At 44.5% G+C, this 27,959-nt stretch overlaps 1 protein-coding gene across 2 annotated transcripts; it reads right to left on the bottom strand.

Moving 5' to 3' along the window:
• Positions 1-173: 173 nt before the first annotated feature.
• nectin4a (nectin cell adhesion molecule 4a) lies at positions 174-27,721 on the bottom strand. Of its 2 annotated transcripts, none has more exons than XM_079491167.1 (11): positions 27,514-27,721; positions 18,280-18,477; positions 16,663-16,830; positions 15,287-15,565; positions 12,082-12,199; positions 6,630-6,784; positions 5,616-5,781; positions 5,019-5,094; positions 4,358-4,417; positions 1,301-1,501; positions 174-764 (listed from the first exon to the last, which is right to left on the bottom strand). In XM_079491167.1, exons 1-11 carry the CDS (start codon positions 27,569-27,571, stop codon positions 339-341), a joined length of 1,905 nt encoding a protein of 634 aa, XP_079347293.1. In that variant the 5' UTR covers positions 27,572-27,721; the 3' UTR covers positions 174-338. The 2 variants fall into 2 exon arrangements, with proteins under 2 accessions (XP_079347293.1, XP_079347294.1); XM_079491168.1 differs by having other exon boundaries at positions 174-761.
• Positions 27,722-27,959: the final 238 nt, after the last annotated feature.

Below are 27,959 nucleotides of genomic sequence, written 5' to 3'. Positions count from 1 at the left end.
TACAATTTCGGAAAACTTGAAATACAATAAATCGCTTACACTTTGTGTAAGTAATCAACTGGAGAAGTTTCATTGTGATAACTATTAATTACGTTTTTACCTATAGGTGAAAATAACAAAGCTATACTCCTGTGGAAGGGTTATCATATATTCATGTACTTGTAGGTATGGTTTTGCCCACACAATTCGTAATTAACGTTCCAATTTTGGGGCTCTGGCTCATGGATTAAGAACCGGTGCCGGTTCAACCCTGGTGAAAAAGGGGCCTATACAGTATGCCTTGCTTGGACCCCCACCACCCCCCAAAAGTCTCACATCTGCTCCTCTGACCGTTCGTGCTAAACGATCTGAGCCTTGTGGATGAGGGATGCGTGGGGACTGATGGGGCTCGGCCGGGGTTTGGGTGATGGCCTCAGGGTGCCGTTCACCGGCTGAAAGCGGGGGTTGAGCGCGTCCGACAACTGGCTGTTGGTGTCGCTGTTCTGGTCGTCTGGACGTCCCCCATGGCTCGCGGGTCTCGTCAGACCCCCCAGGCCCTCATCCTCCTCGTCGTCGTCATCATCTTCATCGTCCGTCACGGGAGGGTAGCTGCAGCTGAGCGGAGAGTTCTGCTGGTTCCTGTTGCTGATGCTGCCAGCTCGCAGGATGCTGCCCTCCATGCTAGGGACCATCAGCGGGCTGCTGTTCAGGGGCCTCAGCAGCTCGGTGGAGTGCACCACCGGGAAGGGAGTGGGCATGAGAGGCGGGTGGAGGCGGTTCTCCTGCTGGGAAACAGTTAGTAAGTAGGTGAAGGGAGTGGGCATGAGAGGCGGGTGGAGGCGGTTCTCCTGCTGGGAAACAGTTAGTAAGTAGGTGAAGGGAGTGGGCATGAGAGGCGGGTGGAGGCGGTTCTCCTGCTGGGAAACAGTTAGTAAGTAGGTGAAGGGAGTGGGCATGAGAGGCGGGTGGAGGCGGTTCTCCTGCTGGGAAACAGTTAGTAAGTAGGTGAAGGGAGTGGGCATGAGAGGCGGGTGGAGGCGGTTCTCCTGCTGGGAAACAGTTAGTAAGTAGGTGAAGGGAGTGGGCATGAGAGGCGGGTGGAGGCGGTTCTCCTGCTGGGAAACAGTTAGTAAGTAGGTGAAGGGAGTGGGCATGAGAGGCGGGTGGAGGCGTTTCTCCTGCTGGGAAACAGTTAGTAAGTAGGTGAAGTGTGCGTGGAAGTATGCATACTGATTCAAGTGAAAGGTACTTCGACTGACTGGCATGCATGTTTCAAGCACAGACATGCCTGTAGTACACAATGTGTTACAAGACAACCTACCAGTGACATAGTGCTGTTGCGCACGTATGACTCCACTCTGAGTCTGCTCTCCTCGTCCCTCTCCATGGCCCGGTCTCTCGTCCTCCGTGAGCCGTTGTGGATAACAGGTCGGCCCAGGTAGTCCAGCATGGGCCCGCCCCCTCCTCCGCCACGCCCCCCACACGACAGAGTGGAGCGGCTGTCTCGACAGCGAGCCTGCTCCTGTCGGCCAAGGGAACAACATGGATGGCACCGAGAGAGAGAGAACAGTTAAACCATGGGTTCGCAAGTACGTTTTCATTTCAAGGACTCCCCCCAGAACTCTGAGGGTGTAAACAAAATCCATTCATACACTCTCTGGCCCCTTTTCCACCAAACTAACTTTCGTTTTAGAACTGGTACTGGTATATTTTTCTATTATGGCTTATGGTTCTCAAAGTGGGGTTTTCCACATGAACCCTGCTATTTATGAGTTGAATCGGTGGGGTGGGATTGGCTATCTTTGGGAGAGCTTTTGTTCTGTTTTGTCCTGTGTGTGTATATATGGATGTGCTGTTGTATTGTTTGGGTAGCCTAATGTATGTATTGTATGTACTGTTCATTTGTACTGTTCATTTAGCTGCGGACCACCTGGGAACCCCCTCAAGGACCACTGGTGGTCCGGGAACCACCGGTTGAAAACCACTGGGTTACATCATTTCCCAACAACCTCATCAATAACAGCAAACAAGCCAAGGGTGTTTGTTCTGTATGCCAAGTCCTTTACGGGAATCCCGTATCTCATCATCATAACGTCTAAAGATAATATGCATTCGTTTTGCTCGGAGGAATTAATCAACATCCTTGAGGCAAACGACACCCACAAGGGGAAATCAGCACAAAGTAAGCTACCCAATGATAAAGATAGTATTATACTATGTGGCGGAAAAAGACTTGCTCACTGCATGAAAAAGTAAGGAAAACTCCTTAGACCGAGACTCACAGAGCACTTTATGAGCATATAAAAATAAAATAAATGTTATTTTCTTAAGTCCCCGTCTAAGGAGTTTAGCCTAATTCTTCATGCAGTGAGTGAGTCTTTTTCTGCCAGTTTTCCTCTATGTTGGACCAAGAAAGAAGGCAATAATATAAAGCAATAGGAACAATACACACAAAAGCCATAGAATAAGCCATAGAAATGGAAGACTGAACTTGAGAAAAAGAAGACAATGTAATTGTGCAATGTTCTTGAAGACTCATATGCTGAGTTGGCAGTGCCCAGATTTGAACCAACAACCTTTTGGTCCAAAGGCATGAGCTCAACCAACTGTGCTATGCAGACACAACCAGTTGTCTTATTGTAAACAGCAATATCATTTAGTGTTTTTGATGACAATTATGTGTGTCCTGGTTTTGGGGATGTCCATACATTACTACAGTGTGTTTTGCTGTAAATCTTTTCACATACAAACTTCTCTTTAACCGGGAATCCGGGATTTCAGATAATGGTCCATTGATTGTGTGTAGAACGTTTTACGCAAATTGCTAAAATATTCATGCAGAAAATCAGGTATAAGCAACTGATCAAAATGGCGTAAAATCTGAGGGCGGAGCTTAATTGTCAAAGTGACAGATGTGTTCCCCATGAGTCAAGGAACATGTGGAAACAAGTGCCATGAATTTTAAGTCCAAACAAAGCATGAGTTATGACTGTTCAAAGGTTTCATTTTCAAGAAATTGCTATAGCGCCCCCCTTTGGCCAATTGGAGTAAGACTGCTTTCTGTGCTATTTGGCATGACCTTCTATTATACTGTAAAGTGACATAAGCATATGACGCTGCATGTATGTATTATAGGCAGAAGAAGAATTTTCACAAACCAGCAATTTTCAAACTTCATTTTTTTCACTTAAAATAAATGTACTACGATTCTTTGTCCAAAGTAGGGTCCAAAGTTTTCATGCATTTTGATCAAAGATCCTGAGAGGAGATAGATTTTAACTGTTTTTCATATAATTCAAAATGGCGGGTGTACTAAAGGTCAGAGGTCAAAAGTCAGAGCACGAAAGTTGTTCATGAGCTATGCACGTTCAAAGTTTGCATTTTCAATTGAGTGCTATAGCGCCACCCTTTGGCCAATGGTCATGGGCTTCGCATAGTCACCGTTTGGCATGGCCCGCTACCAGATTCCTGCGTTTTGCGAAAACAGACTGCACGGTTCAGCCAGAAGTTCTATTTTTGGCGGAAGGAGAAGGAGAAGAAGAAGAAGAAGAAGAAGAAGGAAAAAAAACACAAAAACAATAAGTGACCAAAGTCCCTTCGGGACTTCTTGGTTCCTTAATGAAAATGAATGTCATGAAACCTTTAAGTGATATCATTGCTACGTATGTGAAATGCTCTACATTTTATATGGTATCATCGCTTATTGTTTTATGTGAAATGCACTGCTATATTAGTATTATTACAAATGCTGAAAGAGTTGCCTGCAGAGCTCAGAACGTAGCCTCCTGGCCTCGGGCCAGTAAAGCCTGAGTTGGCGAAGCCAGCGGCGGGCCAGCATGCAGTGTTGTTTTTGGCAGCAAATTTTGATTTTAGTTTTAGTCCTTGTCTCTTCTTGAATGGCTTCCATTTAGTTTTAGTCACATTTTAGTCACCCGGAATGTTTTAGTGTTAGTCTAGTTTTAGTCGACTAAATATTATAAGATTTTAGTCGACAGTTGATTTAGCCTTCATAATGACTGTTTTTTTCACTTGCTGAAAATAGCCGATCTACAAGCTCACAATGCGTCGCAGCGCGACGCGTTGTGAGCTTGTAGATCTGCTATTTTCAGCATGCAATCAAGTGTAAAATGACTTATACTGGATCTCTTGTCCACTAGTCCCTTCCAAACATTTTAGTCTATATCTATATCTTGTATTTGTTGACGAAATTGTCAATATATTTAGTCTTAGTTTTAGTCATCGTAGCTTAGTTTTCATTTCGTTTCCATTTAGTTTTCAACAGTGGAAAAAGTTAGTCGACGAACATTTTTCGTCTTAGTTTTAGTTGACAAAATCAACACTGATGCACAGGCAGTGATAGACAGATTGGGAGACTGACCCCAAGCGAAGACAGGCTGGTCCGCAGGGTTCCCTCCACTCTCAGGGGAATGTTTTCCTCCTGCAATTTAAGGAAAAGACTAGAGTCAGTACTAGGCTAGAACAAATATGGGTAAATTCACTTTCCACAACACTGCCACGCAGGTGTGGAATGCCTTGCCCCCTTCCCTCAAAACAAGCAAATCACTGGTTTCCTTTAAAAAAGGACGGAAAATCATTAGTCATCAGGTCAAAGGAAGAGAAGATGATTATTGCCCCACAACTCTATCCCCCCCCCCCCCCCCCCCCCCTCCCTCCAATTAATTTCTATTACAACCTGTACATAGATTTAATGTTTTTTTTAGATATCTCAATTGTTGTTGTTATTGTTATTGTGAATGAATGCATGGGACCCAAATGGAAACAAGACCGCAAGGTCTTTCTTCGGTGCTGTCCTTTTGGACCAAATTGTGCTTTACTCTACCCTGTACCGTTTGCATCTTATTGTCTAATAGAAATAATGATCAATCAATCAAATGGTCCATGGAACCGACAAGGAGAAACAATGAAGTCTTATTCCAGTTGAATGGAAGTGATAACTGATAACTACCAGATCAGCTCTTCAAGTATGACTTATTTGGTACATATCTGGAATTTGAGCAGAAGAAAGCAATAACACTGACCACTCCTCTGGCATCGGTGCTGACAGAGTTAATTCTCCTGAAGGACGTTTGTCTTGATAGAGTGCTTATCTCCTCCCTGGGAGAGACGGAGCGAGACAGACAAGAAGAAAAAGCAGAACAAAATGTGACACGAGGAATAAATACAACAACGTATCAAATCAGACGGCGCTATATATGCCAAATAGTTCTCAAACTGCCCCCCAGGGGTCCTTGAGGGGGTTCCAGAGGGTCCTTGAGGGGGTTCCAGGGGGTCCCCAGATGAATTATCTATAGTTAGAAACCAAATGGATCCTGTGGCTGTAACTCTGAAAGTGTACAAATGGAACCAAATGGACCCTTATGGGTCCATTTGGTTCCATTTGTCCACTTTCAGAGTTGGTCCACGGTCCAATGCGGGGGTTCTCAAAGTGAGGACCCCCAGGGCCCTTTATACACATCAGCCATTTTCAAAAACAATTGACAATTCTTTGAAAATCGTTGAAACTTTTCAGATGGGGGTCCACCACGGCCAAATACACATTCATTTAGGGGTCCGCGACATGTCAAAAGTTTGAGAACCACTGATATATGCGGTGGTGAAAGCAGCGTATGTAATACCTCTTCTCCGTGAGCTCCCGCGTGAGTCTCTTGTTCTTGCGCTTGTGGTGACACGTGACGGCGATGGCGATGACCAGCATCATGAGCAGGAGGCCGCCGGCCGCCGCCGCCACGATGATGATCATCAGACTGTCCATGACCATCTCCTGCGTCCTTGGCGGCAGCTCTGTGGGGGGACATGTAGACGGAAAGAGACGAGACACGTGGAATAAAGCAGTGGTTCTCAAACCTTTTCATGTCAAGGACCCCCCAAATTGACATTTATGATTTGTCAGCCTGCGGACTCCCATTTGTTCACCTCTAGCAGTGTTTTTCAACCGTTTTCATTCCAAGGACCTCCAGTTTGACGTGCATTAAGCTACGGACGCCCATTTACTTAAGGTTACACTCTTATAGTTATATTAACAGTGAGGTTTTACTGTGTACTTAGGTAGGAACTGGTAAGTAGTTAATTGCTAAGTAGGCAATAGGCATGGAGGTAAATGGGAAGGCTAGATCAAATATTAAGTTGGCACGCACATGGATAAAGGTACACAGCAAAGTGTTACACTTACAGTAAGTGTTAACCCATTCTGACCTGAGATCAGATTCTAAAAATGTCTTCTACATCCTGACAGTTTTCTGAAAAAGCTATGTTTCTATGTCAGTGGTTCTGATTTTTCAAAAATAGCAGACCTACAAGCTCATAGCGCGCCACTCGGTGGCGCGCTATGAGCTTGTAGATCTGCTATTTTTCAATAGCTAAAGCATAACATAATGCTAACACCAAAAGGGGTTCCCGCCGAAAATGGGTTAAGTTAACTCTGTCTCTGGGCGTGTAAAAAACCTTTACACACACTCATAGAGTTAAATGATGGGACCATTTTGACGCACTCAGGGTTAAGTGAACATTCTGGACCTTAGCCGTGAAGCAAGTACATAAATACATACACAACACACACACTATGCAAACAAAGCATTATGTTATGGTGTGTCTGGTGTTGTGACGTGTCGTCTGGCCTGACTGTCACCTACCAGCCACGGTGACCTCCGTCTCGGCTCGTCCCACCCCGACTTCATTCTTCGCCTCACATTTGTAGAGGCCAGCGTCTGACAGGCTCAGGGGACGCCCAAACTCCAGTGTCCCGTTAGGGTGAGGGATCACACCCTCCGGTAAGTCCTTGCCCTCTCTGCACGAAGCAAAGAAAAACAAAATGTACACACACACACACAGCCATTATGGTATGGTTTCAATTAGCATGTGTACATACTGTACATACATTCTGGGTTGGCTATAATTAGAATATGGGCTAGAACTAGGACTGAATGTCGTCGCCTTCTTAAACTAAGTCATTTTCTTTTCAGGAAGAAAAAAAAAACGGATCCAAAACTAACCTATATAAAAAACGATCACTATTTAAATTAAAATAACTCTTAACTATTAGTTATGTAACACAAGAGGATTAAATAGAATAACATTTAATTAAACCTTAGACTTGTGCCAATTTAAAACCATTGACTTAGGCCAGATAATTGCCTATTTTGGCCTAAGTCACACTCTTGAGATATTGTTTTACTAAAAAGGAGCAGGATCAGCATGATCCTTTTCAACTTTTCACCAGAGATGGCCAGTGTCGATGAGGAGCTGACTTATAGGCAAAAACAAAAAACTCAAAAAATGACATAGGCCATTAGTTTAAGAAGGCGGCGATGTGTAAGTTAAACATTTACTGCATCCGGAATACAGATTGATGTAATAAAATGCGTCAGTAACCCTATAGAGTTCATTGCATATTCTGTGGAGTGTCTCTATATTCTACCTGGCATTGCAACAGCACAGACAGACAGACATCAGATTGTTGGCGTCAAATGAAACATGAGTGACGCACTATAGAAAATCAAATGTGACTGACTACCGTACCCTGGCCTACAGGTATGGAGTTCTACACAGCAGTTAAGAGAGAGCCCTCAGAGTTCTACACAGCAGTTAAGAGAGAGCCCTCAGAGTTCAACACAGCAGTTAAGAGAGAGCCCTCAGAGTTCTACACAGCAGTTAAGAGAGAGCCCTCAGAGTTCAACACAGCAGTTAAGAGAGAGCCCTCAGAGTTCTACACAGCAGTTAAGAGAGAGCCCTCAGAGTTCTACACAGCAGTTAAGAGAGAGCCCTCAGAGTTCAACACAGCAGTTAAGAGAGAGCCCTCAGAGTTCTACACAGCAGTTAAGAGAGAGCCCTCAGAGTTCTACACAGCAGTTAAGAGAGAGCCCTCAGAGTTCTACACAGCAGTTAAGAGAGAGCCCTCAGAGTTCTACACAGCAGTTAAGAGAGAGCCCTCAGAGTTCAACACAGATGACTTCACTCAGTGAAGTTCACTGTGATAGTATTATTTGCATCAGAGTTCGTTGAGCCTCTATGAGGCTGTATACCAGGGGTGTGCAACTTTGACGATGGAGAGGGCCATTATATTTCCATACTCACTCCAGAGGGGCCACATTGCATGCATGTCGTAGCAAAAATAGCCGATCTACAAGTTCAAAACGCGTCGCGATGCGACGCGTTTTGAACTTGTCATTTTAACTAAATACAAATATATTGGACATAAAAAAGACAATAACATTATTTGTAATACTACTCAACAAGCTACTAATTTAGACTGCAAGTAATTCAAGCGGGTCATGTTTGCATTTTTGGAATTAATCTGAGGGCCACATTAAGTGAAGGTGGGGGCCGCATGTGGCCCGCGGGCCGCCAGTTGCCCATGTATGCTGTATACCAACAGGAAAGAGGAGACATCGTTGAGCCCCTATGAGGCTGTATACCAACAGGAAAGAGGAGACATCGTTGAGCCCCTATGAGGCTGTATACCAACAGGAAAGAGGAGACATCGTTGAGCCCCTATGAGGCTGTATACCAACAGGAAAGAGGAGACATCGTTGAGCCCCTATGAGGCTGTATACCAACAGGAAAGAGGAGACATCGTTGAGCCCCTATGAGGCTGTATACCAACAGGAAAGAGGAGACATCGTTGAGCCCCTATGAGGCTGTATACCAACAGGAAAGAGGAGACATCGTTGAGCCCCTATGAGGCTGTATACCAACAGGAAAGAGGAGACATCGTTGAGCCCCTATGAGGCTGTATAGTGTATACCAACAGGAAAGAGGAGACATCGTATTTACATGTCAAAGATTCACTGTGTGATAAGATCACCAACACATCGACACTCTCTTCTTCCTCTTACTTCCTGCTCCTCGGTTCACTAACTCCTCTCGTACAACCGGCCAAACTATACGAGTTCACCTCCCACCTGTTATTATTTTTATTTATTTTTTTTATTTTTTTGTGGCTTTCGCCTTTATTTTATATTCTTTTATGGAGGGACAGACAGTAGGCTGACAGGAAATGGGCAGAGAGAGATGGGGGGAAGACATGCAGTAAAGGCAGTCGGGATCGGGAGTCGAACCCGCGGCACACTGCCAGACTGGACTACCAGCCAAGGTGCCTGGACCATTGAGCCATGGCCCAGCCCACCTGTTCTTCTTTTTGGGCAATTAGAGCGTGCGGCCTAAACAGTTACCATAAAAACCTTATTTCAAAAATAAACTAGCATAAAACAAGCTTGTGAGCTTGTAGATCCACACGTAAAAACAAATTAGGAATACAAAATTTGGCTAAATGTAATGTCATGCCCAAAACAGGGATGCCAGGTTGGAAGTTGTTAATGAATGTATAGGTTGCAGACAGGAAAACAAGTGTCATCTCTAAACGTATATGACGGGGGTTGACGCTAAGGTTTCAGAGGCATTTGCCCGTTGGACAAGTAGAGGTCAAGTTCTACTTGCCTAAAGTTCATGCCCACTTGCCCGAAAAGTAAAATACCGAATGGGGACAGTAACTTTGAAAGTCTGAATGAGGTACTACTTGTAAAACGGTATCATTGTTGGGGTTGCTTCCCCATTCAAAGTTTCCCGTCGGGCAACCTGAAAGCAAACGTCACTTGCCCCAACGTCTTATTTATAGCCACGGGCAGCCGGGCAGCCGTTAGTGTCAACCCCTGTAGGACGCTGGATGGCCGGCGTTGATTGAGATGCACTCAGTGCCAACGTAAGGTCAGATTCATTCATTGTACAAAAACAAATGTCAGAGTTGGAGAAAATATGCATAAAAGAATAGAATTTGAGGTTAAATGCGGACGCTAGGGGGTGGAAATTGCCTACTGCTGGGCCTGGGTGGGACCCCAAATGACGCCCCAGCACTCTCCCCTTTCAGTCTCCTGTGCCCCCACTACCATTTCTCCCCCCCCCCCCCCCCCTCCCCCCTCTTTCTCTCTCCCTCGTGTGAAACTGTCTCCTCCATGCAAGCTGCAACATGACACCGTGACACCAGCTATTACTTCACCTGCTGCTTCCCGCCGACAAAGCCAACAGGTTTGCCCACAGCCACTGCCTTGTGTGTGTGTGTGTGTGTGTGTGTGTGTGTGTGTGTGTGTGTGTGTGTGTGTGTGCGTGTGTGCGTGCGTGTGTGCGTGTGTTTGCCTAGATAGAAGTGAGTGTTGAGCATGGAGAGTGACTGACTGACTGACTGACTGCTTGTGATGAATGGTTTGAAAACCATCCATCCATTAATAATAAGAAGTTGGATTTGCGTGTGTGCGTGCGTGAAAGAGTGTGTGAGTGCCGGACCGGTGCTTTTCGCTTGAGTATGCTTGTGTACCTGGCGTGCGCCTGGTTAAGCTTTTTTACTCACAAACCCTCCTTTCTCAAGGTGTGTATGTACTGTATAAGCTGCTATGACTAATGGTTTAAGATCAGGTGGCAAATACCACCAACCTCCTCGTCTGGCAATAACAGCACCCTCACCTCACCATACAGTAGGTTCCACACTGACTGAAGGCAAATCACCAAAGGTTTAGACAGCCTCTCTACCGTCCCCTTTAGCCCGCCACTGGGTGAAGAATTTCCCCCTCGGGCCTAACTGTCTGTTCTCATAAGTAGACGAGTGCCAATTGTCGAGAACCATTTTCCCTGGCTCTCCTTTCGAACGTGCCACACCCTGGGAATACTTTAATCCAGCAAGCAGAATGGCTTCTTCCATGCAGTTGTCACCCGGGTGACTCAGGCAGAAAGCCGCAACAATCTCAAGTCAGCCCCTCCTCAGCAGTGTACGGCCCGGGCAGTAATGTGACAGATGTCAGTTTCCATTAGAAGACAAATAATCTGTGCGTCATCTTCGTCGTTGCTAAAATAAGCATAAACTAGTGGAGCATAAACAAGTTCATATGGCATACAATTAATGTCATGCCATGTACAGAATACAGTATAGTCTACCAGTTAGAAATGACTCGTGGCCGAAAACGGTGATACCGGAAGGTCGCCAGTTCGTATCCCCGGACCGGCACGTTAAAACCGCTGAAGTGCCCTTGAGCAAGGCATTGAACCACTACCATGAAATGTTCTATGAGCAGGGCCTGGCTGTAAACAAGTATCTGATGCTTAGTCCAGTTACCCTGGGTAAATATAGTAACTTTGCTTTGCTTTGCTAACTCAAATCCAACATCACTGGAAAAGACCCACGTAAACAATTCATCGACGACCAAGCTATACCTCTAGTCTAGTGGCATCCATTTGACATCCATTTCTGGATCATCAGGGCCCACTTGAAAATCTCAAAAGCGGTCGCGGCCATCTGACTGTCAGGACCGCCGGCTATGCTGTAAAATAGTCAGCTTAAGTTAACTTAACCAACCTTGGCCATTCGGCTGCCGTGTTAAGTGGTCAGATGGGTGGGCAACGTGTATTTTCAGAGCATGTTTAATCGATTGTGTTCCGGCTTAAATCCATTTTGACCTGAGATCAGATTCTAAAAATGTCTGTTTGAAAAAGCTATGTTTCTATGTCAGTCGATTTTTCCCCAAAATGGGTTAACAAGATCGCGTTCCAGCTTGGATCGATGGAACTATAACAGATCGATATCACAACGAAAACTCCCCTTTTCAACGTTTTACAGAAAACATAACACCAATAACAAATATATGAGATAAGCTCCAAAACAAAATAACCATATCCAAATAACAAATATATGCCTGAGACTCTGAGCAATACTAAATATCTACTGTAAACGACATGAAAGATAGGATAATAAATAAATTGGGCATGACGCGTGCGTCATGTAGGAAAGAAACCAATAGGGAAAACCGAAATTAAATTATTTTAATGGGTACCCGGTACCACCAGGTACCACCAGGTACCCAAGCATGTTCGGTTCGGTACCCGTTTGGTCCCGACGTTCAGGACCCACACCTATAACAGTGGCCATACTGCACACACACAACCACAGGTAACTTCAGTTAGACAGTTAGTCATGCAGATAGACAGGGGCAAACAGGCAGGCAGGCAGACAGGCAGAGAGGCAGACAGGCAGGCAGACAGACAGGCAGAGAGGCAGGCAGACAGGCAGGCAGACAGACAGGCAGAGAGGCAGGCAGGTCGTACCTGGTCCAGGTGAAACTCTGCGGTGTGGGGTTTCCTCTGCTCACACACCTCAGAGCAGCGTGCTCCAGGCCCACGTACCACTTATTGCTGAAGCCACTTACGTCTGCGTCCGGAGGGTCTGGCAGACAAATAAGAAGAATGGAGTTGCATTAAAACTATAGACACAGATAGAACACAGTGATATGCAATGATAGAATAGAAACAAATAGACAATGTAATAGAAATAAGTTCAATGTTTGTTAAGACTTGACGCGATTTTTAAAAATATTTTCAAAAACCTTTTAAAATAGTTCTAATAGCTGGTCTACAAGCTCACAACGTGTCGATTTGATTGATTGATTGATTGAAATATTTATTAACAGTTTGCAGAATTACAGTACATTTCAAGCACAAACTCAATACAAAGACTGTTAACTGTGAGTGGACAACCCAATTAAGCATTACACTTGTTCACAAGAGGGTCCACCTTGTTCAATTCATCAAAACATTTAGAGACGTACAAATAGACACTTCTATATATAGTCAAAGAACAGAACAGGAATTCATCATAGATGTAGATCGACACGTTGATGTAGTCGATTAGTTTAGGTATAAGGGGTGGCACAAGATAGGGCCCCTATGTTCAGTAACAGGGTCTTCTGATATATTTAGTAAACTAACAATACATTTCAGATCAGGATACCGATTTATATCTAATCCAAGATCTTTATCCAATACATAGGTGTATACGGGAGGTTTTAACACTATTAAAACCAAGGGCAATATTTCCATGTGGATATTTGTGGTGCAGCTCAGACTGTTGACAGATGAGATGATCATAAAGATAGGACTTGTGTGTCTGTCTCTGTCTGCGTGCGTGCGTGCGCGGCTGCGCGCGTGCGTGTGTGTGTGTGTGCGCGTGTGTGTGTGTGTGTGTGTGTGTGTGTGTGTACACATACAGTATAGACCATGTTTGCAGTAGTTTTACAAACCAACTGAAAGGCCCCAGGAAGTGTAATGATGTTGTAGGACATGACAGCGTCTTGTTCTCAAACAGTGGGTGAGGAGTCTGAGGACCCATTTGTGGGTTGCAGACAAATATTTGCGGTTGCAGACAAATACCCCTTGTTTTGTTTAGGGTTTTTTTCTACAATTACAAATTATTAATTATTTCAAATTATGGCCTAGATCAGTACTAATATCCCTCCTGACATACTCACAGTGCACCACCAGCCCTGTTGCTGATCCTAGATCTGTACTAATATCCCTCCTGACATACTCACAGTGCACCACCAGCCTGTTGCTGATCCTAGATCTGTACTAATATTCCTCCTGACATACTCACAGTGCACCACCAGCCTGTTGCTGATCCTAGATCTGTACTAATATCCCTCCTCCTGACATACTCACAGTGCACCACCAGCCTGTTACTGATCCTAGATCAGTACTAATATCCCTCCTGACATACTCACAGTGCACCACCAGCCCTGTCGCTGATCCTAGATCTGTACTAATATCCCTCCTGACATACTCACAGTGCACCACCAGCCCTGTTGCTGATCCTAGATCTGTACTAATATCCCTCCTGACATACTCACAGTGCACCACCAGCCCTGTCGCTGATCCTAGATCAGTACTAATATCCCTCCTGACATACTCACAGTGCACCACCAGCCTGTTACTGATCCTAGATCTGTACTAATATCCCTCCTGACATACTCACAGTGCACCACCAGCCCTGTCGCTGATCCTAGATCAGTACTAATATCCCTCCTGACATACTCACAGTGCACCACCAGCCTGTTACTGATCCTAGATCAGTACTAATATCCCTCCTGACATACTCACAGTGCACCACCAGCCTGATGCTGATCCTAGATCTGTACTAATATCCCTCCTCCTGACATACTCACAGTGCACCACCAGCCCTGTTGCTGATTCTAGATCAGTACTAATATCCCTCCTGACATACTCACAGTGCACCACCAGCCTGTTGCTGATCCTAGATCAGTACTAATATCCCTCCTGACATACTCACAGTGCACCACCAGCCTGTTACTGATCCTAGATCAGTACTAATATCCCTCCTGACATACTCACAGTGCACCACCAGCCTGTTGCTGATCCTAGATCAGTACTAATATCCCTCCTGACATACTCACAGTGCACCACCAGCCTGTTGCTGATCCTAGATCAGTACTAATATCCCTCCTGACATACTCACAGTGCACCACCAGCCTGATGCTGATCCTAGATCTGTACTAATATCCCTCCTGACATACTCACAGTGCACCACCAGCCTGTTGCTGATCCTAGATCAGTACTAATATCCCTCCTGACATACTCACAGTGCACCACCAGCCTGTTACTGATCCTAGATCAGTACTAATATCCCTCCTGACATACTCACAGTGCACCACCAGCCTGTTGCTGATCCTAGATCAGTACTAATATCCCTCCTGACATACTCACAGTGCACCACCAGCCTGATGCTGATCCTAGATCTGTACTAATATCCCTCCTGACATACTCACAGTGCACCACCAGCCTGTTACTGATCCTAGATCAGTACTAATATCCCTCCTGACATACTCACAGTGCACCACCAGCCCTGTTGCTGATCCTAGATCAGTACTAATATTCCTCCTGACATACTCACAGTGCACCACCAGCCCTGTTGCTGATCCTAGATCAGTACTAATATTCCTACTGACATACTCACAGTGCACCACCAGCCTGTTACTGATCCTAGATCAGTACTAATATCCCTCCTGACATACTCACAGTGCACCACCAGCCCTGTCGCTGATCCTAGATCAGTACTAATATCCCTCCTCCTGACATACTCACAGTGCACCACCAGCCCTGTCGCTGATCCTAGATCAGTACTAATATCCCTCCTGACATACTCACAGTGCACCACCAGCCTGTTACTGATCCTAGATCAGTACTAATATCCCTCCTGACATACTCACAGTGCACCACCAGCCCTGTCGCTGATCCTAGATCAGTACTAATATCCCTCCTGACATACTCACAGTGCACCACCAGCCTGTTACTGATCCTAGATCAGTACTAATATCCCTCCTGACATACTCACAGTGCACCACCAGCCCTGTCGCTGATCCTAGATCAGTACTAATATCCCTCCTGACATACTCACAGTGCACCACCAGCCCTGTTGCTGATCCTAGATCAGTACTAATATCCCTCCTGACATACTCACAGTGCACCACCAGCCTGTTTGGGATCCTGCGGGGGGTGTCGAGGGCGGGGTGCCACACCAGGCAGTCCAGCTTCTTGCCGTTCATGCTGCGCAGCGGGTGCAGGGAGTACTGGGAGCTGACCGAGCCGCCCTCCGACGTGCGGTTGCTGGCCTTGCCGTTGAGCTCCGTGTCCCAGGAGAGGCGCGGCGTCGGGCGGGCCATGGCGCGGCACGTGGCGGCCACCCGGAAGTCCTGGCCCTCCGTCATCACCACGTGGTCCAGGTTGGCGATGGGTACGGCTGCAGGGGTCAAAGGTTAAATTAAGAAGCGCTACGGTGAGACTGTCCACAATCCGTGGCTTAAGTTATTACATCTAAATCAGCCTCCGGGGGTTGTGTGTACATTCATTCAGAATGTATTTAATTTTAGGGGCTCCATGGGGGCTCACCTGGAAAACATCAGCGCACATCACCATTAAATAAATAAGGATTATTTAACGTCCTTCCCACAGCTGGCCTGGGTTTTAATCCCACCCTGGGCCAGCTGCGGGATCCGGCTCTTCACTGCATGTCATCCCCCTCCCTCTCTCCTCTCTCTCAACTTTGTTTCAAAACAAAACCGTGTAGAGTATAGCCCTCCCCTAATCAGAAACTGATTGAGTGGCAGATATTTCGTGTCCTAAATATAGCGATGGGATCCTTCAGGATTTGAACGATTAATTTCTGGCGCTTTAACAATTCCCTCTTAGCGGTCTGATTCTTTAATGGTTCCGTTTAACGATTCTATAGGGTGTTCCAAATGGTCTCTTAGAAGTCTGTAACTCTGAGAGGGTACAACATGGACCCAAGGGTTTTGTACCCTTATGAGGGTCCTTGAAATAAAAAGGTTTGAGAACCACCAGTATAGTAACTCTAGCAGACGTGAAGTCCACATCATGCCAGCTCTGACAGTGATCGTCGCTAATTATTTTTGAGTGGTGCAACCACTCCAAGGAACAGCAATGTCCCTATGTCCCAACCTACCGGTATGTGACTATGTCCCAATGTTTAGAGTACCAGTAGGGGCAAAAGTGGCGCTGTTGTGCTAGAAACAGAGAGAGGGATAGTGTTGCACTGTTGCCTGCTAGAGAGAGAGAGAGAGAGAGAGAGAGAGAGAGGTGTCTGCTAAATGCTAATTCCCCCACACAGTAACTACATTTCTCGACCGTTTCGGACGTGGGCCGACTCGCCGGAACCGGGCTGGCAACCTGGGCACGTTCCTGTGGGTCTGGATGTTCCGGGGACCCACCGGGGACGCCCACACGGAGTTGCACCACTCAGTTCACACGGGTGTGATTTTTATATTGCAGTGTTGATACTTTGAGTACTGTTTCAGTCATGGTGAGATGAACACTTACTGCGGACGGTGAGGGAGAGCTGCCTCTCGAAGCTCCCGCTGGGGAAGATGCTGACGTGACACGTGTACCTCCCCTCGCTGGACACCTCCGTGTTCAGGATGACCAGAGACGAGTCCGCGGTGGGCTCGCCGCTTCTGAACCGCACACGGTTTGACCAGGAGCCAAACGCTGCAGGCAGAGAGAGAGAGAGAGACAGAGAGAGAGAGAGAGAGAGAGAGAGAGAGAGAGAGAGAGATGGAAGGAAACAGAAATGGAGAGAAAGACAAATTTTACTTTTATATTGTAATCAGTAAATATAATTCAGTGTTTTTTAATGTCATCTGCAGTCTTTTCAAGCATGTGTGATGATGCTGAAAAGCAAACTAAATATAAACAGGAGTTACACAGAAGATATAAATTACAGCTCTGTTCCATTTAGTGTGCAAATGGTTCTCAAACTTTTTAATTTCAAGGACCCCCCATAACCCCGGGAGTGTACAAACATGCACAACATGCACAATAGCAGCACCCTGACTCTCTGTTTGACCAGAATGCAGCAGAGCCTTCATTAGTATCATTAACACTGACTCCGTTTGACCAGAATGGAACAGAGCCTTCATTAGTATCATAACACTGACTCTGTTTGACCAGAATGCAACAGAGCCTTCATTAGGATCATTAACACTGACTCTGTTTGACCAGAATGGAACAGAGCCTTCATTAGTATCATTAACACTGACTCCGTTTGACCAGAATGGAACAGAGCCTTCATTAGTATCATTAACACTGACTCCGTTTGACCAGAATGCAACAGAGCCTTCATTAGGATCATTAACACTGACTCTGTTTGACCAGAATGCAACAGAGCCTTCATTAGTATCATTAACACATGACTCCGTTTGACCAGAATGGAACAGAGCCTTCATTAGTATCATTAACACTGACTCTGTTTGACCAGAATGGAACAGAGCCTTCATTAGTATCATTAACACATGACTCCGTTTGACCAGAATGGAACAGAGCCTTCATTAGTATCATTAACACTGACTCTGTTTGACCAGAATGGAACAGAGCCTTCATTAGTATCATTAACACTGACTCCGTTTGACCAGAATGTAACAGAGCCTTCATTAGGATCATTAACACTGACTCTGTTTGACCAGAATGGAACAGAGCCTTCATTAGTATCAGCGGTAACACCTGTGAAGGTAGTATACTGTAGGGAAGGGCCCAAGTTCTTTCCAAAATAGCGTGTGTGCAAAGAGCCCATTCCGTGAAGACAGTACAGAGGCTACCAGTGTTGTTTTTGGCAGCAAATTTTGATTTTAGTTTTAGTCATAGTCTCTTGAATAGTATTCATTTAGTTTTAGTCACATTTTAGTCGACTAAATCTAAGATTTGAGTCCACTAAATCTAAGATTTGAGTCCACTAAATCTAAGATTTTAGTCCACTAAATCTACAGTTGATTTAGTACAAGCCTGCGACGCGTTGTGGGCTTGTAGATCGTCTATTTTCAGCATGCAACTAATTGTAAAATGACTTACAGTGGATCTCTTCTCCACTATAGTAAAAGGTAGTCGACGAACATTTTTCGTCTTAGTTTTAGTCGACGAAATCAACACTGGAGGCTACTGTACCCGTCTGTCCAGCAGTGTGGTGCGCTGCGATGATCTGCTCCTTCTGGCCGTCGGCCCTCTCCTTATACCAGGTGACCTGCACCACCGTCTCCCCGGGGTCCACTTGGTAGCGACACGGCAGGGTGGTCTCCTCCTCCGCCACGCACAGCATGGAGTGGTTGGGAGGGGGCTCCACGAAGTCTCCCCGCGCCCGCCTGACTGTTAGGGTTGGAGGACAAGCGTATTAGTGGACAGACAGACAAGATTAGACCTTAGACCATACATGGGCAACTGGCGACCCGGGGGCCACATGCGGCCCCCACCTTCACTTAAGGCGGGCCTCAAAGAAATCACAGAATACTGATATATTATTGATTTGAAAACATGACCCGTTTTAATTAGGCCTACTTCTAAATTAGTAAAATTAGTAGCTTAATGAGTTGTATTAAAATGTAATTGACTTATGTCCAATGTATTTGTATTTAGTTCATAAAGTTAACATAACTATAATTAATTTAAATAATAAAAATGTAACTTTTTATTTTTTTCAGGATTTCAATTCAAATATTAGTAAAAAAAAATAGCTGATCTACAAATTCAAAACGCTTCACAGTGCGACGCGTTTTGAGCTTGTAGATCAGCTATTTTTGCTACGATTGTAATATGCAATGCGGGCCCCTGGAGTGAGAGTGGAAATGTAGTGGCCCTCTCCCTCGTCAAAGTTGCCCACTCCTGCCTTAGACCATCATTGAGTGGTTGGGAGGGGGCTCCACGAAGTCTCCCCGTGTGACCCGCGTGACTGTATATGGTTGGAGGACAAGATCGTACGAGACAATTCGGTATGCAATTAACAAAAAAAAGATCATGTCTTCCATCATGCCCTATGTTGGATCTCCTGTGGTGGAACACGTTCTCCAGGTGGCCCCTCCTCAAGTGCTTGAGAGCAGTCTGGGTTAAGATGACTCTTTATAAAAAACATTGTAATGTAACAACAAACGTATATCACATGCTGTGACATCTCCTCTGACACTTTTTTGGCCGGGTTATTTTTCTCCTTTCTCTACATCTCTGCTCTCTTCAATGTAATGCTTTTACTATTATTTGTACCCTTTTGGGTTATTAGGGGGTTGGGTGAGTGGGTTGGGTTATTAGGGGGTTGGGTGAGTGGGTTTGTCTTGTGAGTTTGTTTTTTTTCTCCAGAAAACCTGAAGGGTTACTACTGACTGACTGTGACATCCCTTCAATAAACACCTACATTTGATTCTACAAAACGTCTTCTAAATCATGACTGTTTTCAGAAAAACCTATGTTTTTATGTCAGTGGTGCTCAAACTATTTCATGTCAAGGACCCCAAAAATGTCATATAATTGGCGGCCAACACCCATTTGAAAATATGTAGTTCCAGGGACCCTCATATCCCAGAAGCAAAGATTTGAGTTAAAAACGTTCACTCTGAAAGAATATATATGATCAAAGATTTGCCACACATTTTCACGATTTTTCAAAAATAGCAGATCTGTAGATCTGCTATTTTTCAATAGCTAAAGTATAACAATGCTTAAAACACCAAAAGGGGTTCCCGTCCAGAATGGGTTAAAATAAGATGGCATGAGACAGACGTTAGACGACACAGAGAGGCGGCCATACCGAGACAGCCGCGCTGTGTCAGCCATTATAATGGAGGGCCGGAGAGAGATATATTTATTTACGCTGTAGTAGGAGGATGGTGATGAAATGATCAACCACATGTTCAGGTGAACTGTAGTAGCCTACACTGTGCAACCTGTTCCTCCAGGCACTCCTTACAGGCTACGTATCCAGCCAGCAACGATGTTAACTCACTATTCTTCCAATATGTTTAGTTCTATTTAGTTTTATTATTAAAGTACAATTTATAATTACAAGTATTCATTATTATTCTATCGTCATTAAACATGAGTTCCCAAATGAGTTGAGTTCCCAAAAGTGATCAGGGATAACACCAAAAAGTGAAAGACTTGATTTAATTGTGGTTTCAATTTAAGTGTACACTATCAGACAGTATAGGGAAATTAATCCATTTTGACCTGAGATCAGATTCTAAAAATGTCGTCTACATCCTGACAGTTTTCTGAAAAAGCTATGTTTCTATGTCAGTGGTTCTTCGATTTTTCAAAAATAGCAGACCTACAAGCTCGTAGCGCACCACTCGGTGGCGCGCTATGAGCTTGTAGATCTGCTATTTTTCAATAGCTAAAGCATAACACCAAAAGGGGTTCCCGCCCCAAAATGGGTTAACGTATTTACAGTAGGCCTATGTACAGTTAACATTTGTACAGTTATCATAACATTAATACATCCCTTATTAAAACAATACAGGAACTCTTCAAGCTAAACAAAGTATTCAAAACCTCTGGTACAAAATATAACATTTTTTTATATATCATATGAAGACATTTTGTAGCCTACTCTGGTAACCTTTCAAGGAGACAAGTTTATCCATTTTGTGTTTAAAGACACTACAAAGGCTTTCCTTTACTCCAGCGTTGCTGTGAATTCAGTTGCATTGGCAATGTGACACATTAATGTGTGGCTTTCACTTTGATAAACATTAACCACAGTAATCTGCTCTCTGCTTATTTCATTTGGCTTTGGTTTACCCGTGCATGTGTTTTACCAACATAATTGGCACGAAGGTACAAATGCTTCGGTCCTGACCGCATCTGTTGTGCCAATAATAATGGTATACAAGCACACCCTCTCGTGTAACATTGCTTAATTAAAGATTCCTTTCTAGAAGACAGAGTTCTCAGTTGCATTATCAAAAACAACAGAATGTACATAGTATATTTTGAGACACAAATCAGGGGAGATTTACTTTAAAAGGTAGTGTAAGTGATTTCAAATATGTGTTACAATTAAAGCTCCATAGTGTGATAGTACTCATTGCTATAGAGCGTTTGTTCAGTAACAGGAGTCTCCATGTCTCTCCAGCTTTTCATTAAACAGAAAATGTATTTTCAGAAACCGAAACCGGGATACCAATTTTATCCAATCAGGATAGAGAACGCAGTCAGGATACAGATTAAACAAGTGGAATTGTAAGTGATGACACAGAGAAATGAGCAGACAAAATCTGAACTGGAACACTATAAAAATTAAGCTAATAAATAGCTACTCTCTCCTGATTGACTGACATTTTGTCACCTACCTGAAAATGTATTTTCTGTTTATTAAAGAGCTGTAGAGACAGAGAGACCTCTGTCACTGAACAAACACTCTATAGCAATGATTACTATCAGAATATAGGTTAACCTTTTAACAAAAAATCACACCTAAGTAAGTGGTGCAACTCTGTGTGGGGGGGGGGGGGGAATGACAGCGTTACCGTGTGGGGGTCCCTCTACTGTACCCTCCACTGTACTGTACTGTAACTGTACTGGAACACCCGAAATCACCATATATACAGTTAATATGTGCGTGTGTTTGTGTGTGTGTTAGGTTGTTCACAGGTGGTGAAAAACAACCATGCTGTTTTCGTGCTCAGACGCACCCAGCCAGCCAGCCAGCCAGCCAGCCAGCCACCCACCCAGCCAGCCACCCACCCACACACATAGTCACTTAAGGAAGTGGTTGCACCACTTAAAAATCATTTTGTTTCAACCAAAACATATGAATTAGCCTACATCACGAGCATGCATGGGTCCCTCAATCGCTTTCTGTTCAAACCTCACATGCCCAGTTAACCACGTGTTAACCACCATGATAAGCACTATTCAAAACCATTTTGGACAATAATCTTGCCATAATGACATGCCCCAAATAGAGAGAGACACGAGGGTGAAGATTTTCAATAAATACCGGTGTCATGGTGGCACTAACTAGACCAACATTATTTAGACGCCTGTATTAAAACGCTTTGTGCGCCCACACAACACTTTCAAAATAGTTACCCGGGGTGCCCAATGTTATTTTTGTCATTTTTGAGTGGTGCAACCACTCCAAGGAACAGCAATGTCCGTGTTCACCTACCTATGTGACTCGTGTTAACCTATGTGACTCGTGTTAATGTGTGTGACTCATGTGTGACTCATGAGTACCAGTAGGGGCGCTGTTGTGGCAGAAACAGAGACAGAGATATGCACTGTTGCCTGCTAATGAGAGAGAGAGAGAGAGAGAGAGAGAGAGAGAGAGAGGGTGGGGGGGGGGGGATTTGCACCACTCAGTTCCCACGGGTGTGATTTTTTAATGAAAATCACGTGCGTCCTGGGCACCGCATACGGTAATTCCCAGGACGTCTGTGGACGTCTTGGGCACAAAATGTGTTTAAATACTGCTGATTTTGAGACGGGGTCGAGAAGCGACAGAAAGGGAAGTGGAATTCGATGGGCCCACTAAAGAAAGGAGGGAGGGGGAGAGAAAAGATGAAGGTGTCTCCCAAAAAAACAAGAGCTCAACTGACTAGAGGTTGGAGCTATGTCGCTGAACTAGTTGCCCTAGATAAGACTTCAAAGCAATTCCAAGACAAGAAACAGAGGAAGCTAGTGTGTCTGGACAGCAGGACACAATCCACAACCATGTGCTTGTTTATTAGTTACCTGCCCCAGGTAACAAACAGGTCATAAAATGAGACAAGATATACACACGCACAGACACAAAGCGTGACACTGTCTGTCACCCTGTAACATATACCACTCACACACGCAATGTTAACAACACTAATCTGTGTCTCTATTCCACGCTCTCTCTCTCTCTCTCTCTCCCTCTGTGTGTTTACAGATCAAATTAGCCTACATGTTTGATGTAGACGCCATGTGACATTTTAGCTTCTACTGTCCCCCAGCAGTTGTCATGCATTGTTTGCGGACGCATGCATGAAACAAATATACAGTCAGTCACATGTTGATCTAGAGTGTAGCGGAGTGGCTCAGAGCCTCAGCCTGATGGCCTCAAAAAGTCTTAATATCTCCCCCAGTCCAGAGAGGGTTATCCCTTTGGTCTAGTGGTTAAGATGTTGGGCTTTCACGCGGGAGACCAGAGTTTGAATCCCGGGTGTTACACAAGCAACATTTGATGGCCATAATGATACTACAGCATTTATTAATTTATTTATCTGGAAACAAAAAGTGTGAAAGAAGCAACAAAACGTTATACAGTACGTGGTAGTGGGACAAAACACCACCAAACTTCAACCTCCGGTTGGACACTATGTTCACTGTTGACATTTAAGATGAAAAATATTCTTAATTGAGGTATAATTTCCAAAGATCTTAATTCCTCAATGAGTTACAGATACTGTACGTAATCTAACAAGGAGGCGGAAATTACATGTCAGGCGCGAGGGGCCTTCGATCGTCGGGCGCGATGAAGGCCCCTCTATAAGAAAGTAAGTAGGTTGAAGTGGTTTATTGTTAGTATCGGCCGAGCAAGGGACGATGGAGGGAGCTAGTCTGTGACCTGCCCTGCTGTTGCTACGCAGGATAAGCTACTCTACTGTATACTGTGGCAAGCATCCAGTGGAGTAAGGAGGAGGACAAAGACATTTTTTAATAAAAACGTCACTCTGGCACACGTGTGTGATGGCCTTAAACATGGACTGTGTGTGTCTATGTGCAATATACCAGTTTCATATACCACACATTGACTGACACACACACTGTGTATATGAATTGCACACGCACTTCATGTACACTACAGGCATTTGGGCAGGCATGTGCATACACACACACACACACACAGTCACACACACACACACACACACACACACACACACACACACACACACACACACACACACACACACACACACACACACACACACACACACACACACACACACACACACACACACAATTTATGTCTACTGCCCACGTGATGCAACAGTCCATATAGTCCGGCAGCAGAGGTGGACGGGTGGGAAATTTGGTATATAGTCTTTTTTTATTGGCCTAAAATAGTCTATATATACCTTCATGAAACCACTTGCTGTCACAATTGGGCATTTTTTAATAGGGGTTTCCCTACCATTAACATCCTATGGGAGGCGAAGATGTCCACAATGTCAAACTTTCCTTTTGCTTTAAGTAGCATGTGACATGTCAAACTAGGGGGTTTTCATGATTCTGAATCCATTCCAAGCATTAGTTTTGCACAAAATACACTCCTTGGGCTAAAAACAGCCATAGCCACTTGCCCAAAATGTGCTGACCTCATCACATTTGTCGTTTGCCGTTTTTCCCCCAATTTAAACAAAAGAAGTCTGTCGGCTGCCGGACAGATAAGGAGCTCAGAGTATTTCCAATCGTCAGTACTTTTTCTGTTGTTAACGAAGTCCACACCCACAACACCAGAGGGAGTGCAACGAACCATGTACAACCCAGATTCGGCACAAACAAGGGACTAAATTCTTTTCGCTCCTATGCCACCAAAATGTGGAACGCCCTACCAACTGTCATTAAGACATGCGAATCCCTTGACTCCTTCAAAACCGCTCTCAAAGGGCACCTACGGATGGCTGCAATTCGAAACTGGCCCCCGTAAAATCTGAATCCCCCCCCCGCCCCCCCCTTCTTTCCCCTCACTGTATATATTTCTTTTCCCTTTTTACCTCCTTTTTGATGAATTCCTGTTCTGTCTATAGAAGTGTCTATTTGTACGTCTCTAAATGTTTTGATGATTTGAACATGGTGGACCCTGTTGGAAACAAGTGTAATGCTTAATTGGGTCGTCCACTCACAGTTAACAGCCTTTGTATTGAGTTTGTGCTTGAAATGTACTGTAATTCTGCAAACTGTTAATAAATTCTTCAATCAATCAATCAATTCTTCTACTCCGCTACGCTACATCTCAGAGGCAAATATTGTACTTTTTACTCCACTACCATTATTTGAAAATGTTAGTAGTTACTCTGTCGATTTAGAATATTATTAAAAAAATACATACACTAACCACTTCAGTCCTATGCATTGGCTATTTTCACAAGATTTGTATACATTTAGAAACATGTCAAATGGGACATTCTGCATGACGAGTATACTTTCTCTTTTTGGTACTTAAGGTGCATTTTGATGCCAATACTTATAATAATAATGGATTGCATTTTTATAGCGCTTTTCTATGCACTACGTGCTTACTCGAAGCGCTTTACAATGGTCCATTCCTTCATACATTGGGAGGTGAAGCGGTGAACAGTCGACGCCAGCATCCTCACTTCCCACATTCACACACCAATGGTGGCAACCACTGGAGGGCAAGACGGGGTTCAGTGTCTTGCCCAAGGACACTTCGACATGTGGACAGGAGGAGCCGGGATTCGAACCGCCAACCCATGGATCATTGGACGACCTGCTCTACCTCCTGAGCCACAGTCACCCTTTTGTACTTCGACTCGACTAAGTCAATTTCGAATTCCAGACTTTTACTTTGTAAACTGTGGCTCAATAGGTAGAGCAGGTCGTCCAATGATCCATGGGTCGGCGGTTAGAATCCCAGCTCCTCCTGGCTACATGTCGAAGTGTCCTTGGGCAAGACACTGAACCCCAAATTGCTCCCGATGTGCTGGTTGGTACCTTGCATGGCTTGAATGAATGTGTGTGTGAATGGGTGAATGTAATGCACAATCTATGTAAAGCGCCTTGGATAAAAGGCGCTATATAAATGCACCATTTACCATTTATTTACCATTTAAAATAGTATTTCTACATGGTGGTATTCAGTAAAAATCAGTACTTCTTTCACCACTGCATGTGGGAAACAAACGCTGCTGAGCCGAAACCTGTCAACAGACAGGACGTGAATCATACGTTCTTACTGTCAGTAGATTCAGTGTGTCCTGCAGACAGAGACAACAGGTGTGTTTTTCCACCTCAGGAGTGCGTGTGAGTGAGTGAGTGAGTGTGTGTGTGTGTGTGTGTGTGTGTGTGTGTGTGTGTGAGTGAGTGTGTGTGTGTGGGTGTTACCCTGAGGTTTTTAAACCTATCATGGAATCTGCCTGTACTGCATTACTGGAATAACGCAGAGACAGCAGCTTTATTTTCATAATAGTACCGACGGAGCTTCTCTCTCATCTCTCAAACAACACACGGTACAGGTTGACCCTTTTTATTACCTCTGCCGTGGTGGAAATGGCTACAGGCACAACACACTCGCATGCTCCCCTCTCCCCCCCAGATCAGGTGTATGGGCTTATACAATAGACGGTACATTACACATACATCACGGATTGACACTATCACTGTCATCGCATGTGTCTGTCTGTGTTTCTATGTGCAGGGCGTTGATTGAAAATGAGCACCTGTGCTCAGCTACTTCCCTGGGTAAATAAAGAATAATTAAAATGTACAGTACACACTTCCCACTGAGCAATAGTCGCTCTTAGATGTCTGTCTAAAAATGGGTTATAATTGGTCTAAAAAAAGTTTTTTTGCGGTCTAAGCTTAGCTTAGACGTGGTTTTATTAAACGTCTATATATAGTCTGTCTATATATAGACCTTTTAAGACCGCTAAACGACGTTTCAACTTCAATCTAAGCATAGACTGCTAAAACTTTTTAGACCATTTATAACCCATTTTTAGATGGCCATTTAGACATAATATAAAACGTCTATTAGGCAAAACAAAAGCTCAGTGAGTTACTTATACACACACAAATGAAAAGTATGATTGCCTTAAACATGGACTGTGTGTGTCTGTGTAGTATGTGTCATACTACCGGCACACACACACACAGTCCATTTACACACTGTATATGAACTGCTCACGCACCTCAGGCACAGGCATGAGCGCAGGCATGTGCGCGCAGCCGCATGCACGCACGCACATGAACACACACACACACACACACACACACACACACACACACACACACACTATGTAGTCACTGTGAATCACGAACGGGTGGGAGGGAAATTGATCAACAGCAACCAGTTTTTCCTGAAATATCAGACAGCCTCTTAAGTGTTTTCTTTCTTTCTTTCTTTCTGTTTTTGGACTCCGTCCCAGTGAAGACAACTGTTGGCCACCTGCCCAGGCTTCAGAGAGCTTTGATGAAAATAATATTTGTTGAAGTTTTTACATTTTACACATGTCTATTCTGCAATTAACGCTCAACCTTGAAAATGTGTCTGAACCACCAGAAGTTATCAGTAAACATCTCTCTCTCTCTACGTACATACTACAATATACATACTACATACTACAAACATACTACACTTATATTCAGTAAATGTATACAGTATACACACACATACATCATATATTTGTTTTATTTACTTACCTAAACACCAAAGGGCCAGCAGCAGACACAGTGACAGGCCGTTCGCCAGCGATGTCATTCTCCTCCCAGTTCTGTCCTGTCGTGACACCAACTGGACGCTGAGACAGCAAAACGGTGTACGAGGTGGGACCACTTCTCTGCTGGAGGAAACCTTTCAATTCAAGGCATTGGTCCAAGAAACATCACATGGAGTCAGCGATATGAAAAGACAAAACCGGCAAAACAACTGCAGCCCACTTTATGGTGGGGAATAATTCCGTCAAGACAGCAGGTAGAAACTGTTCGGTTCCTCTATTTTAGAAACTGCTCTATTTCTGATTCAGTTATTGACTCACACACACCCTCATCCACTATAAGCACATCGTTGACGATTAGAGACTAAGTCTAAGTTAACAGCTGAAGTGTCCTTCAGAAAAAAGAAGTGTGATGAAAAACAGCTCTGCCCT

Source organism: Electrona antarctica (genome assembly GCF_951216825.1).
Source record: "Electrona antarctica genome assembly, chromosome: 21".
Classification (NCBI taxonomy): domain Eukaryota; kingdom Metazoa; phylum Chordata; class Actinopteri; order Myctophiformes; family Myctophidae; genus Electrona; species Electrona antarctica.
Note: the sequence above shows the minus strand (reverse complement) of the source record. Positions and strands in the feature narration are given on the sequence as shown.